General features: G+C 47.4%; 1 protein-coding gene across 1 annotated transcript in view; it reads right to left on the reverse strand.

Annotated features, from left to right (window-relative positions):
• The window catches only part of Snx9 (sorting nexin 9), a 78,828-nt gene that overhangs the window by 26,293 nt on the left and 33,391 nt on the right, over nt 1-19,144 (reverse strand). Inside the window, exons 2-6 of the mRNA XM_032894751.1 lie at nt 15,411-15,497; nt 12,862-12,936; nt 11,163-11,288; nt 3,437-3,605; nt 1,553-1,703 (exon numbers count right to left, since the gene is read on the reverse strand). Of these exons, the coding sequence (XP_032750642.1) occupies nt 1,553-1,703; nt 3,437-3,605; nt 11,163-11,288; nt 12,862-12,936; nt 15,411-15,497 (608 nt within the window). The remainder of the gene's footprint in view (nt 1-1,552; nt 1,704-3,436; nt 3,606-11,162; nt 11,289-12,861; nt 12,937-15,410; nt 15,498-19,144) is intronic.

The following is a 19,144-nucleotide window of genomic DNA, read 5'->3' on the forward strand; positions in this document are numbered from 1 at the left end:
AGGGAGGGCACAGGGCCCCTGAGCTGGCTCCTTTGTTTTGCTGTCTGTACTTTTCAGAGGACTCAGAGACAAACCACAGGTAAGAGGGCTTTAAACACATTTTATACTTAGGCTGGAAGAACAGCTGAGAGCAGCACCCATCACCCATCTTCCTGAGAACCCTGAGTCTAATGATGGCCATGACTAATGCTATTCTGCACACAACTAGGCACAGAAATGGTGCCGGAAGCCTGGAGAAGCATAAGAGAGTGTGGTCTAAGCTCCTTTAGCACATGTACGTAAAGAGACTATGGAGACCTTGCAGGCCCTATGACCCTAGATCAAGACTTTGATCCTAATCTCTAGATAGATGCTAAACACCGGGCTTTCTGGAAAAACAAGTCAGACGCAAATAAACAGTTTGAATCCACGGTGAATTGTACACCTCGAGTACAGAGACACAGTATTGACAGTTCAGGATACATTTCCTAAGTATGACTGCTACTAACATCATTCCTTATGCCCTTTCCCCAACCCCCAGATCCCTCGGCAGTGTCCATATCCACAAGCAGTGACTCTCCAAGTTCCTCAACAGTACTGTGCTTTAGCTAAGAGAACTCTAAGTGAAAACACACATCGGAAGCTCATTCCGCAGTCTGGGAACTGTGTTCTGCATCCTGAGAGTCTGGACCCTGATTGGCCCAGCTACGCTGTACCCACCAGGCTCCAGCTTTCCCTGCAGTGACACAGACATGTCATCTTCTACCACGGGATCTGAGGGTGCTCATGAACCACCCTGTCAGTGCCTAGCGCATGGGAAGTGACTGATGAATAGGTAAACGTTGAGAGAGCTGTCACTAACATTGTTTTTTAGCTTTCAGTAGCTAAAAATATTTCTTAATAGCAATTAATTTTATTGATGACTATTACTATATATCATGGTGTTTATAAGTAAGAGCAATGAAAAGCATTTGAAGGTTTTGGAGGCCCAGGCTAGCTTCACACTTGCATACACAGCTGAGGATGGTCTTGAACCAGCTTCTCATGCTTCCGCCTGCCAGATGCTGGCACTGCAGATGTGTGCTGCTGTGCTTGACTTGAAGACGTTAGAACTAAATAAACACTTCACTTATTAACTCCGCAAATCTGATGAAACAGGCTTCTTATCGAAGATTAAAGGCCAAACAAGACTCCAAATTCAGAAGATTACTCAAGCTCTTACATTACAGGATGTGTGTGTGTGTGTGAGTGAGTGTGTGTGTGTAGGGTGTGTGTGTCTGTGTATGTGTGTGGTGTGTGTGTGTGTGTGTGTGTGTGTGTGTAGGGCATGTGTATGTGTGTGTAGGGTATGTGTGTGTATGTAGGGTGTATGGAGTGTGTCTATGTACATATGTCTGTGTGTGGGGGGGGTATGTGTGTGTATGTAGGGTGTATGGAGTGTGTCTATGTACATATGTCTGTGTGTGTGTGGGGGGGGGGTGTGGGGTATGTGTGTGTACACGTGCCCTGCTCATCCCCCTCCACACACACACACACACGGGTGTCTGCATCCTTGGCTCCCCTTTGCACTTACTTGTTAAGGGGCAGCTTCATGGAAGAGGCACCTGCACGGCTGTTTCCCCGCTGGATGCCCCCTGCTTCAGCTGGTTCTGAATCCTTAAAGTAAGGTGAGGAGGACTTGGGGTCGTCCCAATCTTCATCCCATTCATCATCATCACCAGTAGCTACAGGTCGGAAAAACAAGGAAAGCAAGGGGAAAACAGAACACCATATGTGAGAAGCTTAACTGTAACGACTGGTGCGAGCTCGCAGGCTTGGAAGACGGGGGCATGGACTGCCATGTGGATCTGAAGACCATAGGCTTTGCAGTCGGCCTGCAGGCTTGACTTCTGAATTCTGCCCTTTTCTCTGAATGCAAGACACATCAGAAACAGGTTAAATAAAGCAGCCAGGGTAACAAAACCCTGACAAGTGCCTCAGGTGACACAATGGATAGTACCTTCAATCAGTGGCACTGGGAAAACCATATCCACTCACAATCATAAAGCCAGCCCCTTACTATAAAGTCAGCATCATATATAAAAGTCAACAGAAAGTCAGGTACTTAGACATTAAGACTGCAAACCATAAACGTCCCAGAGGACAACGGAGAAAATTCCTCGACACGCCCTTAGCACTGTGCTTGGGTGTCACACCAGAGTCGGGCAACCGCAGCAAAGCTAACAGACAGGGCCACATCAACCAGCAGGCAGGCTCCTGCATGTAGGAAGCAGCGATCGACTGGTAATCAGGCACGCAAGGATAGACAAGATAGTTCCAGCACTGACACAAACATCCTTTCTTGGGGGGTGGGATATGTGTTATATGTGTATGTGCATGTGCACATCTGTGTGTATGGCTGGTGCTTGAGTACATGGGAACTGGGGGCAGCATTGGATACTGTTCCTGAAGAAGGCCATCCATCTTTCCTTATTTAAATTTTACTTTTGTGTTCATGTGTACCAAGTGCATGCAGGGCCACAGAGCCCAGCAAAGGGTACTGTAGCCCTTGGAACCGAAGTTAGGAGAAATTGTTAGCTGCTGTGTAGTGCTGGGAAACGGAGCCTGGTCCTCTGTAAGAGCAGCGTGCTTTTAACCACTGAGCCACCTCTTTTGGAGACAGGGAATGTCCAGTGAGCCTAGGGATCAGCCTATCTCCATCTCACGGCTACCATGCCTGGGGTTTTTAAGTGGTCCTGTCCCACTAAATCGCTGAAGTGCTTCTCCTTCAGTAAATCTCTCCTCTGCTTAAAAATTCATAAGCAGAGCTTCCCGACCCAGCCTCATGTTTTGGCCTTTCCTGGATGACAGAAGTGTCTTCCAAACCACAAGACTCAAGGTGCAGTCTGGGACTGAAGCTCACCACCAGAAAAGAAAAACAAAAACAAAAACAAACCAAGCCATGGAGGGCTGAAACCTGAGAATCTTCCTGTCCACCTCATCCTCTGTGAACTGGAAAAGGGATGAAGATGTAGTAAATAGTCAGCCACACCAATGGGACCGATCTCCAGAAAACTCTCTGGGCTGCAGGGTCAGTGTTTTCACTGGTGAGCATGTGCAGATGCTGGTAGTGGTAATGACCTCTGGTCAGTCTGGTACACCCCAGGTATGGAAGCACCACACCTTGCCCATGTAACCTCCTCATCTGAATGCTTATTGTATCTCTTGATTTACTCCATAATAAATTGACAACAGGAAGTCAAGTGAGTCCTTGAGTTTTGTGCACTGTTCTAACAAGTTCATGAAACCTAGGGAGGAGCTCCTGGGAGGGAAGCACCCATGGTTCCAAGGAGATGGTGTCAGTACTGAATGAGACTGTAGGACCCTTCACCCAAAGTCACTGTGCTGTGCTGACTTAGAGGAAAGCCAGGTCAGCTTACTCCTCAGGCCTGTCACTCAGGCAGAGGTGTCCCCTCACCTGGTCCTTGGTAGGCCTGCGGATGGCCGAAGCCTGTGTCCCAGTTGTTGGCACTGCTGTTCCTCTGAGCGCCAGCCCCATCTGTCCTGGTGCCCCAGGCATCAGAGCTGTCCCAGTTCCCAGGTTTGGGAGCATTCCAGGCTGACCAGGGGTCACTGCCACCACCAACCTGTGTGGGAGAGGAAAAGGGGTTCTTGTGATTCCTACAGGTTGTGACTCCACTTAGCTATGGGAACTGAGAGCAACGCAAGTGCTGGTACAGTCACTGGACATGGACATAAGTCTCCACGCCCTAACCCAGGGGAAAACACGGGAGCACGAGATGAGAGACGGGTCAGCTCCACTGAGAGCACGTCCTCCTACATCACCTGAAATGTCACTGCATGCTACTGCCAAGGCTCTCACCACTGACCTAACTGCTCTAATGTAGGGACTCTAAGTAGTTCTTAATTCTCACTCACAATGAAGTAATACATGGTAAATGGAAAAATTCACATGGAGTTGATCAGGCCTGCCGCTTTAGAATGTCTACCTGGACACATGGCAAACACCCTCCTTGCTCTGTAACTCACAGATCATGCCTGGCCCTTTACCTAAGCCCTGCTCCAACTAAATTTAGCACTGCCCAACATCCAGGAGCAACATATTCAATATATCTGTGTAAAAGTTGTTCTTGTCAGCCCTGTTCCTGGAATGATGACTCTGAGACTAATAATTTATTAATAAATGCCTGAGTCATAAGCTTTGCTTGTTCGCTGACTTGCTCATAACTTATCCCTTTTACTCTAACCTGGGTTCAGCGCCGTGGCTGCTTTCCTTTCCTTGTCTCTTCAGAGTTCCTAGGGCGAATCTCCCAAGTTCAGCTACCTGCTGGTTGGTTACCTCTCCCTCAGTCCTGGCCTGCTTCTTCCTCAGTGTCTTCCCTAATGTCTCCCCTTTATTCTACCCTGAGTTCATTTACCTGCTGCTGTATATCCATCTCCGCCTCAGAGTTCATTTACCTGCTGCTGTATGTCCATCTCCTCCTCAGAGTCGCTGCTTGAATCTCTGTTCTATACCGAGTTCCTCTACTACTGCTTTACGTCCTTTCCTCAGCATTCCCACGTGACTCTCTCCTTGATTCTAACCTGAGTTCATCTACCTCCTGGTTAGTTACCTCTCCTTCAGGCCAGTCCTGGCCTCCTTTCTCAGCATGTGGCTCTCAAATCTCCTGCTGGATGTCCCACCTCCTATTTCCTGCCTCTGCTCATTGGCCATAAGCTTTTTTTATTGGCAGGTGATACTTAGATTCAAAGACCTTGTTACGTAAAAGTTATCAAAGCATCCTAAGACACAGAGGAACATGCACCCTGGCTGTATGACAGGGAGCTATGGCCTGTATAACATCCTGTTTAACAGGTGGATATTTCAAGCTATCTACTGAAAGAACTCACAGCATTAGCCTTGCATCTGACTGTCACACCAGAAGGACCGAGAATGAACTTGGGATGGCCACTAAGGTAGCAGTGGCAGGCATGCACACAGCACACTCATGCATCTATAATACAGGAGCTATGCTCATGACAGAAGCAGTCAACGTGGTGTCTAATAAGCTAGCTTCTGAGAAGTACATCTCCAGGTGGTGTAAGTAGCAGAACATGCTTAAACAAACCTAGCTATCCCCCAATGCTATAGTAGATAAATATATGATATGGCCTACTGCCTAGGGCCACATTGAACAAAACAACACAAGATGAAATCAGGTAGAGAGAGAATGATTCAATTACAAGATGCAGCACACACAGCATGTCTAACGTAATGCCACTGCTGGGGGAGGCAGCAGAGGGTTCTACAGCAAACTTCTTTTTCAAGAAGTGGATGTAGACGAAAGCAATGCGTTATAAAGAGTGGCAAACAATAAACCAGCAAAACAATCGTTCATCCATCATTATGCCCTCCCATGCATAACCTAATGCACACTTTTATGCGATGGGCAGCAAGCTGGTCGAGTAGATGTGTTTGCACCAGTGTCACCACATGTGCATGCACAAGCAACATCTTCTATTATGTATACCTATCTGTTATGATGAAATCACCAATGGGAATGTTCAGATCCACTCCCATCTTATGTGGACACTCACATGCAGTCCACCACTGACCCAAACAAGGGCTACTCAGTGTTTAAATCACAGACTGGGTGACAAGGCCAGAATCCTGGCCAACTAGGTGGATTTTGAACTGTTTTCTAACTATGGGGCCAAGAATGTTTCACATGGGTACAGTGACTGAGAACTCAGCCCCTAATGTTGACCTAGGCGTGGATCCCAGCTTTCCTACTGACAACACACTTGCATATGAGCAATTCGCCTTTCTTAGCTATGTCTTAAAAATGGGATCTGTAACACTGATGTCCTCAGGGCATTTGTTAAGTATGAACCGATAAGTGCATACAGTTCTGACTGAATACGGATTCAGCAGAGCTATCTAAGCATGGGGGTTCACCTGAAATACAGAGTCAGCAGAGTTATCTGCACATGGGGTTCACCTGAAATAGAGTCAGCAGAATTATCTGCACATGGGGTTCACCTGAAATAGAGTCAGCAGAGTTATCTGCACATGGGGTTCATCTGAAATAGAGTCAGCAGAGTTATCTGCACATGGGGTTCACCTGAAATAGAGTCAGCAGAGTTATCTGCACATGGGGTTCACCTGAAATAGAGTCAGCAGAGTTATCTGCACATGGGGTTCACCTGAAATAGAGTCAGCACTTGATGAGGCAGAAAGCCTAAGGGTCTGACTGACAAGGCCTGCTACTTAGCAAGTTCTAGAGGCTGCCTGGCTACACTGCGAGACCCTGTCCCAAAATAATGAAACCAGCAGTTCACTGAGAGGTACACCTCCTTTTCCAAGCTATGGCAGAAGGGCATGGAGAGAGCTCCACAGGGTGTAAGTGCCAGGTCACATTACTGGAGGTAGTTTTAAATAAGGAGATGAAACTAGGCATTAGGACACTTCTGCTAGTTAAAGATTTGCCTCCTTCAGGTACCCAGAGAGGAAGAAGGCAGCAGTGTATCCCTCACCTCATGGTGAAGCTCAGTGGCTACCCCCAGTGCTCAGGCTTTGGTAGAGACACTTTTGAGCCTCTAAATGCCAAGAGAATAATGTTTCCAAAATCTAATCCCAATGAAATAAACTGGCCTACCAAGATCTGTGAGAAAGATCCTTTGGCCATCAATTTATTTGCTCTCAATCCACCAACCCCTTTGTCATGAAACCAGCCATGTAGTAACCCACTCTGTTTCTTAGTTGAGGCCTCCACTTCCCTAGCCTTTCCTTCCCCTTTCCCTCCCTAGTCATGCTCACTGAGCAACACTTTCTACCTTCCCTTCCTGGTACCAGGATCTGTTTGATCTATTGTCACTCAGAGCCAAACCCTTCACTAGATCTCACTACACCAGTCAGGTCTCAGGAAGAGTGTCAGCCGACTGCCTGCGGGCCCCACCTCCCTAGCAATCACACTGCCTGGCCAGGCCTGGGAGAGCGTCTTCACATTACAGCATATGAAGAGCATCCTCTCAGGGCTGGCCAGGCTTGGGAGAGCATCTTCATATTACAGCATATGAAGAACATACTCTCAGGGCTGGCTGGTAAACGCTTACTTCTTCATGCAGTTACTCATGTCTCAATTTACCTTATTTATGGAAGAAGAAGGAGAAGAAGAAGAAGAAGAAGGGGGTGACTGGCTGAGACTTTCAACACAACCAACCTGAGCCCAAATGTCCACCTTAAAATAAAAAGGTATTCAGTGAGCAGAGGACAATACCCAGCAAAGATTTTAATCAAAACCAGCAAATTCACGGCACAGCCAAATTCACCAAATGCCACCTACTCACAAAGGACACTGACACCGGCAGAGAGCCAACGCTGCCATAGCGTCCCGACTCTGCGGTAGTGTGTTCCATCTCCCCAACCTGTGCTTGGCACCACAACCGAAACACTACCACTAAGTACAAGCTGCACTGGAGTGGGGCAAAAACATGCACGCCATAGCTAGCAAGGCACACACAGCCAAGACTTCCAGATGTTAGAATGTTAAACCTAACCTTTCAAAAGCACCGGCTGTGGGAGGGTCCAACCAGGATGCTCAAAGCTGCCCTATTACCTCAACACACACACACACACACACACACACACACACACACACACACACACACACACACACACACAAGTGAGGGACAGAAGAGGCCAGCCACTCAGGGAACTGAGAGGCAAAAGTTAACGTCCTACAGTGTGAGCTCTTGCTGGAATGTGGTCGCTGACTCTTCCTGACAACTTTGGAGCCCAAGTCCCAGGTCCACGGCTCAGCATGGAATGATCACTGGTATCACTTCTATGGTGTGAGGATCAACCCTTGTTGAATGGCACCATTCTCATTTCATAGATGCAAACGAATGGAAAATTTGGAAGTCAAGGCACAGAAAAGATAATCAAGAAAGACTGACGAGACCCAGTTTACACTCTCACCCAAGCTAAAAAATGACAACATATATGGTCTGTTTTAAAATCACTGGGCACCAGGCAATGAGGGGCAGTGATCCTGAGATACCGGAAACAAGATGAGGACAAGGTGAGATCTACAAATGCCCCATTCCCTGCCTGGAGAGATCCTGCAGAGCCCGGTGGTCTGTGATTTGTGGAGGTGGAGCCTGGGCATGGGGAGGGCTGTGAGAGCTTGAGCTGTCCCCAGGAAGCTCTCGGGGTCTGCAGAGAAGCAGGAAGTCTAACGTTGACACTAATAAAGTCACTGTTTGAGGAATGTCTGCAAGTCAGAGGAAGGATCACGAGAGGAAACTCAGCACAATCTTCCACAGCAGGAAGCCTCTCAGTGCAGTGTGCTAGCAGGGTTCATTCAGTAGCAGGCAAAAGTATCCCTAAGTGAAATATTCCTGTTCTCACTCAAAAAAGCTTAAAACTGAAAAGAAATGGACATTATAAAATAACTTCTCTTTATCACCTGGTTCAAAATATTAACAAGGGTGCAAAATATTCAGCACTGCAAAGTAAAATCCCAAAGTCTGGCATCCAGTAAGGAAACTACAAGGGAGGAAAAAGCAGGGGAATATGACCCACATCAAGGGGAAAAATCAGCCACTGAAGCTGACCTACTCAGAACAAGGAAGCATTCATGACTTATGGATGTAGAGGAGACAACCTGAATGAACTCCCAACAGGAGACAATAAACACAAAGAAAAGAGCACAGCTCCAGGGGGCTAAGTGCACAGAACAAACAAGAAAGAAGAAAACCCATTAGCTATTGCAGGAGGCAGCCATAAAACAACTTAGTTTGAAAACTAGCAATTAAAGAAAGAATTCTGTATTTATCCTGCACTCTGGATTAGGGTAGCTAGCTAGCTCCCTGGGTGATCCAGGAGGACTGACTGCACAGAAGAAAGCCAGGCCGGCAAGGCAAGCACGGCAGGAAACCAGCAGTGATTCAGACATGGGAGCAACAACAGCAAGCTGTCATCAGCACAGTGAGCGCTGTCCAGTTCATCTGCAGATTACTGCTGGACGGAAGGAGAAAATACAATAAAATGGAGGGAAATCATCATCCAGCTAACCCAGGTATCATTGGTGTGAACAGAGGACTGACCAGATACTGTGTATTTTGATGTGATGTAACTTGAAACATTGAACTTCATCTAAAGTGCACGTCTAATCTGAGCCCATGCAGCCCCCAGCTCTCATGTTCATGCCGTTGTGGCTGAGAATGTGGCAGCTGCTGGCTACGCAGTGCTGAGTTCTCAGCTGACAGCATTTCTATTCTGTTGTATTTTGCTCCCTATATACACCATTGGGCATCTTAGACCAGTAAGAAGCTCCTACACCTGATTACTAAGCTGACCCCACGGGACAGGGGCCTGCTGGGAGAGAGGCTGAGACCTCACTCATCTCTGAGTTCTAGGGAAGCAGACACGTTTAGGGTACTGTCTCTCATACATAGACACAAGAGCCACAATTTTAGGAGAGGCACGAAGGGAGAAGGGCTTTGGCCACCATGACTGACTTTTCCTATCTGTCTAAGCTTGGGAAGACTGCCTAAGTAGATAACTACCGAGAATTAGTGAGAATTTCTCTGAGTTGGTTTTCTCCAAACTAGCAAACAAAGGAAACACTAAAGTATACAATGCCCAGGGGTGGGCTCCGCTCCTGTGGCCGCTGTTCCCTTCAGAAAACATTTAAAGGTCAGCACATTCAATGCAGATTACTAGTTTGGGAAGTCCACTAGGAAACCTCCCTAGCCACAGGCCAACCACAGTTTATATTAGTATCTAGGAGGAGAGGCTCTGTGTGCATTCAAGGCTTCACCTCTGTACACACATGGAGACCTCCCAGGTCTCCACTGCTCCTGCTGCCCCTCAGCCTCTCCTGGGGGGTAAGCAGAAGCTGAAGCCTAACAGAGGGTTCCTGCTAGGAAGGAAAGAAGCCATGGAGGGAGAGTACAGGGCTGGGTAACTGCAAAGTTCAGAGCATGACTCAAAATGAGTAGAAAGTGAGTGTTTTTTGCTTACAACAGGAAGGCTGTTGAGAGTAGGTGGGATGTCTTTTCTCTTCATCCACTTAACTAAAAAAGTATCCAACATTTCTCATTGAGTAAACATTTAGTAGCCTCGTGTCTAAGTATCCGACATTTCTCATTGAGTAAACATTTAGTAGCCTCGTGTCTAAGTATCCGACATTTCTCATTGAGTAAACATTTAGTAGCCTCGTGTCTAAGTATCCGACATTTCTCATTGAGTAAACATTTAGTAGCTGTGTGCTACTGGACCAGAAAGTGATCCAGGAACCATGCAATATGCTGTCACTGTCCCTCCTAGAAGGGGCATTTTGACCAGAATAACTGGAGAATTAACTGTTTCTCTTAAAGGGGCCAGAGGGCACAAAGTCCTCTCCTGTGAAAACTTAACCATTTCAACTCTGAGCTTAATCGCACATCTACAGATGGGTTTCTGATAGAAATATAAAATATATAATATGGACATTTTCTCTCTTATTTTGTTTTGTTATTTTGAGACAGAGTCTAACAATGTAGTCCAGGCTGGCCTGGACTCAGAGAGGTCCACCTGCCTGTTTCTCCAAGCACTGGGATTAAGGTGAGCGCTACCAAGCCATGTTTAAAGTGCGTACACTCTTTAAAACATGAGCTCACACTAGTCCGTCCTACTTAGAGCCACAGCACTGAGGGAGTGTTGGTGCCGAGTGCCTGGCTGTGTCACTTTTATCTGCACTGCTTCTAAGGGTGATGGGGGCACCTGATGTAACAGGAGGACCTATGACAAAGTCCAAAGCAGAAACCGGCCTCCTCCATGTCTGCTTCCTTCCTCTTTGCAGGCCCTCATTTTGGAGAGTATTTGACCTTTTAGGGGTCCATACCCATACCCTGATACTCTGAAAAGCAAATCTCAACACGCCATCTTTCATTTTATTACTGGTTTTGCAAACAGTCTTTAGCAGATGTTTCAGGTGAGGTCTGTGTTAATACCCAGCAGGAGCACCACACCCCCTCATGCCACACCCCCTAACCTCCAACCACCACACACATACCACGCCATACCCTTCCCCCCAACCTCCCACCAGCACACACCCCTCGCACAACTCTTAGGGAGCAACAGAGATGCTGCACATGTCTCCCCTCAAGCTCTGCTCTCAGGAAAGGCAGCCAGATATGGCGGGAGGCGAGAGTACCTGGTTACTGCTGTTGACAGAAGATGAGTTGGCTTGAGCCGTGCTGGCTGACAGCGAATCAAGGAAAGCTTGGTCGGCCACCGAATTTCCACAAGAAAACGGGTCTTTTCCATCGTTGGGTAAAATCTGAGCAGAGGAAAGAACCCTTTCATGACTCCGCCTCGGTGAAAGCTTACAGAGGCAACACACAAACTACCCTGGGGAGGGACCCACACTCTCACAGCTGTAGGTCTTCCTCTAGGGACGGCTTCTGTTGCACTCTACAATTTTAATAGTTTTACATTTATGTTAAACACTCTTGATTTTTTTTTCCTGAGATTTTTTCTTTGACTTTTGTGTAACTTAGATTGCTTAGTTTCCAAATATTTCGGTATTTTCCAGCAGTTCTTCTCTTATTTATTTGGAGTTAAATTTTGGTATAGTCTGAGAAGCACTCTGTGATTGGTTAATCTACCTACCTACCTACAGACACACATGCATGAGAACACACACACACACACACACACACACACACACACACACACACACACACACACACACACACACACACACACACACACAATGCGCTGACTGATCTACCTATCTACACACATTCTCCCTGTCTCCCCCGCACTGCCTCTGTTGGGTAGCTGTGCTGGGTGGGAATCAAAGCCAGGGCAAACAGTGTGGCACTGAGCTGCATGCCTGGCCCTCTTTTCAAAACACATTATGTGTTTTACAGTTCCGAACACGGCTTATCTTAGTTCATGGGCATCCATCATACCCTGTTGGTGAATGGTCATGCTGGTTCAACCATGTTCTTAGCCTATACTCTTTAGAAGCAAACACTTGTATAAAAAGAATGAAAACCAGCGTCAACTGAAATCCTTACGACCCCTCTTGGCTGTGACCATTTTAGGATCTTAGATGGGCAGTGCATAGAACCAGGGCAGGATCTGAACCTCAGACTTTCAAACTGTGTTCAGGGGCCTATGAACTCTTGGCACTGTACAGACACAACTATGGTATGTGTGTGGACACTCTGGAAAGGGAAAAATTCCTACTGACCTCCAGAGAGTTTATGACTCCTTACACCCCCCCCCCTTTTAACAGAGGACAAGAGAACACAGACAGACCCCTCCCTGCTTTGCTGATGGTCTCAGGGAAGCTTCCGGCCAGTGGTTTTCCAGAGGTAACCCTGTCTATCACCCGAGAGAGGCAAGTGCTCAGGCTTGAGACCTACAAGCAATCAGCAGGGGGCGCCAGAGAGCAGGCTCTGAAGACAGTTTTGCTGCTGAAGTAGCTAGCTGTATCTCAGGGTCACCTGCAGGACTTTGGGGTGCTATCCTTTATACTGTAGCTCAGTGTCCCATTAAAGACATCCTTGTGACTATGAAAGTAGCAGAAGGAAGTGAGAAGCCTGCCCCTTTAAGGAATCCACTGAAATTCTGAGAATTAATCCACCTCAGAGCTCTGGGTGGCAGCTACTCTTGGAAGGAAGTTAATGTAAACATGTTTGTAGCTTAGACCCATAGGTAATCTCTCTCCTTATTTCTCCTTCAATGTATTTTCCATGTTTTATTTAATTACTGCTTACTATTTACCCAATGAAATTTTACTTTTAAGACAGTTGCTGTCTTCCTGGCAGTCTTTAACTCAACAACTGATAAAGAGAAGTATAGCGAAGACCAGCTTAGCTGATCAGTGGGTAAGTTCTTACTTCCACGTAGTCCGTAGGAACAAGCCCCTGCTCTCCCTTGCTGTTTTTTCCTTCCAGCCATCCTCCACCAACGTTCTAATAAAAAAGATGAAGATATAAAAGTTATGGTTAGGGTTTGCTGTAGAAATTCAGCTTTCAGAATTGTTACAAATTTATAATTTTTACATGAAAAACATCAAGATTATTATGACAATAGAGCTATTACTGTTCAATATTTTATGCGTTAAAATTTTTTTAGAACAGAAATAATGTAATCTAACAAGACGAACTAACTCCAAGAAGTGATTAAACTCTTTTATTTCCTTTGTGCATGATGTGCATGTACACATGTGGAGACCACAGGCCAAGAACCTCAGGTGCTCTTCCTTGGGCACTGTCCACCTTTTAAAAAAGGTAATTACTCGTTTATTGTGTGTACACATGTGTGTACATGTGTGTGTACATGTGTGTGTACACCTGTGCGCCCGTGCTCACGAGTGCCATGGCCTGAGTGGAGGTTGGAGGTCAACTCGGGAGGTAGGGTCTCTCCTTTTCCATGTGAGTGCTGCGGTCATCAGCCCAGGTCGTCCAGCTTGGTGGCACTGGCTGCACCTTTATCCACCAAGCCATCTCATGGGCCCCACTGTCTGTTTGGAAACCGTCTCTGGCCTGGAGCTCACCAAATGGGACAGGCTGGGGGCTCAGAGAGGCCTGGGAACCTACGTGGCTCCACCCACGACCATGATGGCCACCAAGAGGCTTTGTCATGTGGTTCTGGGATTGAACCCAGGTCCCTATGCATCTAAGGCAAGTGCTTTACCAATGGACCTACCTCCCCATTCTTGAGTATATTTTCTATAACAAGTTATCCCAGAGAAACTAGGAAATGTGAAATAATTCCAGAGAAAAATACCAGGAAATATGAAATAATAAAAAGGGTGGCTATGGAAAATGTGATCATGTGCAAAAATTGTTACAAGGTTGACTGCAGTCAATACTGTGTCAGGACAATATTCTAGGGGATTTTTCAAGTTAAAAACATTTAAGTCAGCAATTAAGCTAATAGGATATTTGATGATATTAGGAAATTACAATTTTATGAAATGGCTGGAATGTGCTGCCATTCTGTCTGAAAACCAAACCTATTTCTACTTGTTAGAAATAAATGCTGGAGAGCTGGCTCAGTGGTTACAAGCATGCAGTACTCTTAAGGGGCAACCACAGGGTGGTTCTCAATCATGGCCCCGGGAGCTGGTGCTCTCTTGTGCCCTGGCGCCGAGACACAGCTAGATAGCTGTGAGCTTACGAGCTCTGCTCAGGCTACAAACACTGTGGACTTAGCATAGAGGTCCAAAGAGTAATGCTGCGAGAATAATCTTATTATGAGTCAAAAGGAGGGGCTCCCGAGTAGCTGGTGAGAGGCAGAGAGGCCCTGGCAACCGAGCAGCTTCCTGCCTCAGAGGCAGTCACTGCGCCATGATGAAGAGCACTGGAGAACAAGCTTCAGACAAGGAGCCTCGGGCCAGAGACCCAGCTGCTAGTGTGGAACCTAGGGGCTCTGGTGGGGACTGGGAGGACAGGCCCAGGGGCACAGCAGAGGGCTGTGGGGCCTGTCCTCTCAGTGGTGTCTTGGGGGGCAGATGAAGGCGAGTTTTGCTCATTTTGTAACTACGGAGACTGAGTCTCCTTCCCATCTGCTCTTCCGCCTTCTGAATAGAATAAGAGTAACTGAGGTGATTTTTGTCAGAGCGTTATTTCAAACAGCTTTCAACTGATAATACTGCTAAAGAGTTTAAGGATGATTACAATAAAGTTGCACATAAAGAGAATTAAACAGTGCAGTGACTACCACAGAGATAACAGATCACTGCCGGAGAAGATTTAACAATGGCATTGTTTACTTCCGAGCAACAGAGATCACAAAAGAAACTCAATGGGCTATAAAATTGTATTCTTTAAAAAGAAACGTGCTAGGTCTCCAACAGAAGAGCCTGAACTCAGGGGTCACACAAATGCGCAGGGAGGGAAGGGCAGAGCTGTGTGGCCAGAGCTGCCCATGCACACATGAAGATGAAGGTCTCTATGTGCACAAGTTCGAAGACGGTTTATGAAGACCGAGAACTGTGCAGCACACAGCGATGCGGCCCTGCTGGGAGCTAAGCGAACACACACCGCTTTCTGGTGATCCTACTACAGGGTGAGCTTAGACCAGAGAGAGCAATCAGTAAACTAAGCTGTTTAGGAACGTCAGCATGACTGCTTATGTACAGAGACACAGCCCCGCAGAGTAGGGAGAAAACACTGGGAATTGATTCCAGAACCATGACAGGATGCTTGGCAGGTTACAAAGGTTAGGGAAAACCAGAAAAAAGAGGCGCAATAAATTCAGTGGCACACTCAGCCATATGTAGGGACCAAACGTCTCTCGGTGCACATGCAACAACTTCTCATGGCATCAGCATTTCATAAGCAGCAGCTGAAACACTGATGTGAGCTGACGAACTTAGGAAAAGGAAGGCGCCAGTTAAAGCAGGTCCACGGAGCTGTGCGCTTGCTGCGCTCTTACTTACCGGGTTTGTGATTGTGATGATTTCCCCTTCATTGACCGTCAGTTCATTGTTTCCAGGTTCAGCAGCAAAGTCATACATGACCCGAGCCTGCAGGGGGTGGATGGGAAGAGAAGTCACAAATGTAAGGGGGACACAGATCTAACAACTGTAAGCACAACTGTGTGGACCTGACAGTGCCTGTGGCTGACCAGGAGAAAAGGAGACAGCTCAGGACACCTATCTCCTTCGGAAGCCCGATGGCCACAGCCCCTGCACATGCTGCATGTACAGAGGTTGACCCTAAAACACAATCCCAAACACACCTGCTTCACTAAGAAAGAAAAAGCCCCACCCTTCATGTGGTCAGAAACAGATGCTGGCCTTGGTGACGGGGTTGGCAACTGGTATTCAGGAATGGAGGCATTGCATATAGGCACGCTATGCCACATGCTATGCCTCATGTAGCACACGAGAGAAACTCTTGTGATTCCCCAGCCCAGGAGTTAGCCCCCAGGATGAGTTTGGAGCTCACACAGCAGACGCGGACGCTCTTCCACACAGTGCAGTGTATACTAGCCAGGTCACCCGAACAGCTGTGATTTTCAAACTTTCAAAGTGGGAAACCTACTTGCCTAGCATGTGCTAGGACACAGGACAGTGCAGCTACACTCACTTAACCCATCCTCAGCAAACACCCAGCGCCCAGCACGGAAGGCCCAGCCCGAGCTTCACCACTGCCTTCCTTTCAGAGCTGCTTCAATCCAACTGTTGGAACAGAGACGGAAGACTCACCAGTGGTGACGTAAGATGAGAGGGGCCCACCATCTTGAAATACATAAAAGATAATATAAACTATTTGTGAACAAGCCATACACCAGATATTTAAAGCTGTTACAGAATTTAGCTGGTGCTTCAGAATGTTCAATGGAAAATTGTTTTGACTTTTCCACACGTTTGAATTTTTTCCTAAGAAATACTGGAAAGAAACAAATGGCAGTGTAGTCTGTCAGTCAAGAAATCCCATCCGCTGTCCCCTGGGAGCAAGGAAGGGGCTGAGAGACAGGCTAGGGGACAAACACTGCCGGTCTACACAGACCACGACAAAGGACAAAGAAACCACGTGGAGGTACTGTCCTCACTCACACAGCTGCACAGTGGATAGAATTCTGCTTGTCACATTGTGGGATATTTTTTGAAAGCATGTCACATCAACCTCAGTCCTCTGCGACGAGGGCAGGAGAAGATAAATGTGAGAGGCCCTGCGGAAGGAAGTGAGCTTCCTTTGGAGTGGAGCCCAGTGTGCTGGCCCAACTCCAGGCTGGAGAGCAACCTGCTGCTTTGTGGCTGCTCCTTAAGATGCCTGCTGCATTTGTCAGATCAGCTAAACCCAGTTGGTCCCCAGATACAGAATCCTGAAGCCCCTGTTTAGTAGGTGAAACTCCATAATCGGGAAGGTAAGGGTGACACAGAAAGTGATGGGTGGAAACTCCTTCATACTCTAACATTAGTGAACAGCATGTGTGCCCCTTAAAGCTCATGCCAAGCTGTCATCCGGGTCAAGTGTTGGGAGCAAGAACCTAAGGGAGTTACTGCCAGCTCTCAGAACACTACCACAAAACAGGCTTCTCCGAGAGGGCTCACTCTCCCCAGCTTTTCTGCCACATGAGGACCCAGAGTCCTCACCTCCACCTGACACATAGAAGTAGGGCTGGGTTGGGGATTTAGCTCAGTGGTAGAGTGCTTGCCTAGCAAGCGCAAGGCCCTGGGTTCAGTCCCCAGCTCCGAAAAAAAGAAAAAAAAAAAAAAAAAGTAGGGCTAACAGAGTCTCCACCTTTGACTTCCCTGCATCCATAATGCTGGTAAAATAAATTCCATTCTTTGTAAGTTGCCTGCCTTCCAGAATTCTGTTACTGCAGCACAAATGAACTAAGACACCCACAGGAAAACTGACAGGCAGTGTGGACATGTGTAAAACACATTTTAAAAACTAGAGATGTTTCTTAGAAAACAGAATGGAGAGAAATTTATGAGAACAAAAAGATTTTAAAAGCATATTTTCAAATAAGCATGGCCTGTCAGTAAAAAAAGCACTGGCCATTAAACCTAGAGGATAAGGTGTATGTAAGGCAGGGAACTCTCAGCACTGAAGCCCTGGGTTGGCTCACCACTCAAGTTTCTCTTCCCTCTGCTAGTATTGGTTCCTACCTGTTTCTATATCTTCTCCCTTGTCACTCCGCTCTTCTCTGACCCATCAATGACAAGATCTAAAAAGATACACACAGGGACTGAGCTCCAGTGTCTATGTCTACGTCCTATCCACGCAGCCTCAGCTCCTGTGTCCACTGTCTACTTCCTATCCACACAGACTCAGTTCCTGTGTCCACTGCCTACTTCCTATCCATGCAGCCTCAGCTCCTGTGTCCACTGTCTACTTCCTATCCACAGAGCCTCAGCCCAGTGTCTACCGTCTACTTCCTATCCACACAGCCTCAGTTCCTGTGTCTACTGTCTATTTCCTATCCACAAAGCCTCAGTTCCTGTGTCTACTGTCTACTTCCTATCCACACAGCCTCAGTTCCTGTGTCTACTGTCTACTTCCTATCCGCCTCATACTGTCTACTTCCTCAGCCTCAGCCCAGTGTCTACTGTCTCCTTCCTATCCCCGCAGCCTCAGTTCCTGTGTCACCTCTCTACTTCCTATCCACATAGCCTCAGCCCAGTGTCTACTGTCTACTTCCTATCCACGCAGCCTCAGCTCCTGTGTCCACTGTCTACTTCCTATCCACATAGCCTCAGCCCAGTGTCTACTGTCTACTTCCTATCCACACAGCCTCAGCCCAGTGTCTACTGTCTACTTCCTATCCACACAGCCTCAGCCCAGTGTCTACTGTCTACTTCCTATCCACGCAGCCTCAGCTCCTGTGTCCACTGTCTACTTCCTATCCACACAGCCTCAGCCCATACTGTCTACTTCCTATCCACACAGACTCAGTTCCTGTGTCCACTGTCTACTTCCTATCCACGCAGCCTCAGCTCCTGTGTCCACTGTCTACTTCCTATCCACATAGCCTCAGCCCAGTGTCTACTTCCTATCCACACAGACTCAGTTCCTGTGTCCACTGTCTACTTCCTATCCACAGAGCCTCAGCCCAGTGTCTACCGTCTACTTCCTATCCACACAGCCTCAGTTCCTGTGTCTACTGTCTACTTCCTATCCACAAAGCCTCAGTTCCTGTGTCTACTGTCTACTTCCTATCCACAAAGCCTCAGCCCAGTGTCTACTGTCTACTTCCTATCCACACAGCCTCAGCCCAGTGTCTACTGTCTACTTCCTATCCACGCAGCCTCAGCTCCTGTGTCCACTGTCTACTTCCTATCCACAGAGCCTCAGCCCAGTGTCTACTGCCCAGTGTCTACTGTCTACTTCCTATCCACACAGACTCAGTTCCTGTGTCCACTGTCTACTTCCTATCCATGCAGCCTCAGCTCCTGTGTCCACTGTCTACTTCCTATCCACATAGCCTCAGCCCAGTGTCTACTTCCTATCCCATCCACATCCACAGCCTCAGCCCTGTGTCCACTGTCTATCCACAGCCTCATCTGTCCAGCCTCAGCCCCAGTGTCTCTGCTTCCTATCCCATCCACACAGCTTCCCCAGCCTTCCTGTGTCCACTGTCTACTTCCTATCCATGCAGCCCTCAGCTCCTGTGTCCACTGTCTACTTCCTATCCCCAGAGCCTCAGCCCAGCGTCTAC

This window comes from Rattus rattus, chromosome 2 (assembly GCF_011064425.1).
Source record: "Rattus rattus isolate New Zealand chromosome 2, Rrattus_CSIRO_v1, whole genome shotgun sequence".
Classification (NCBI taxonomy): domain Eukaryota; kingdom Metazoa; phylum Chordata; class Mammalia; order Rodentia; family Muridae; genus Rattus; species Rattus rattus.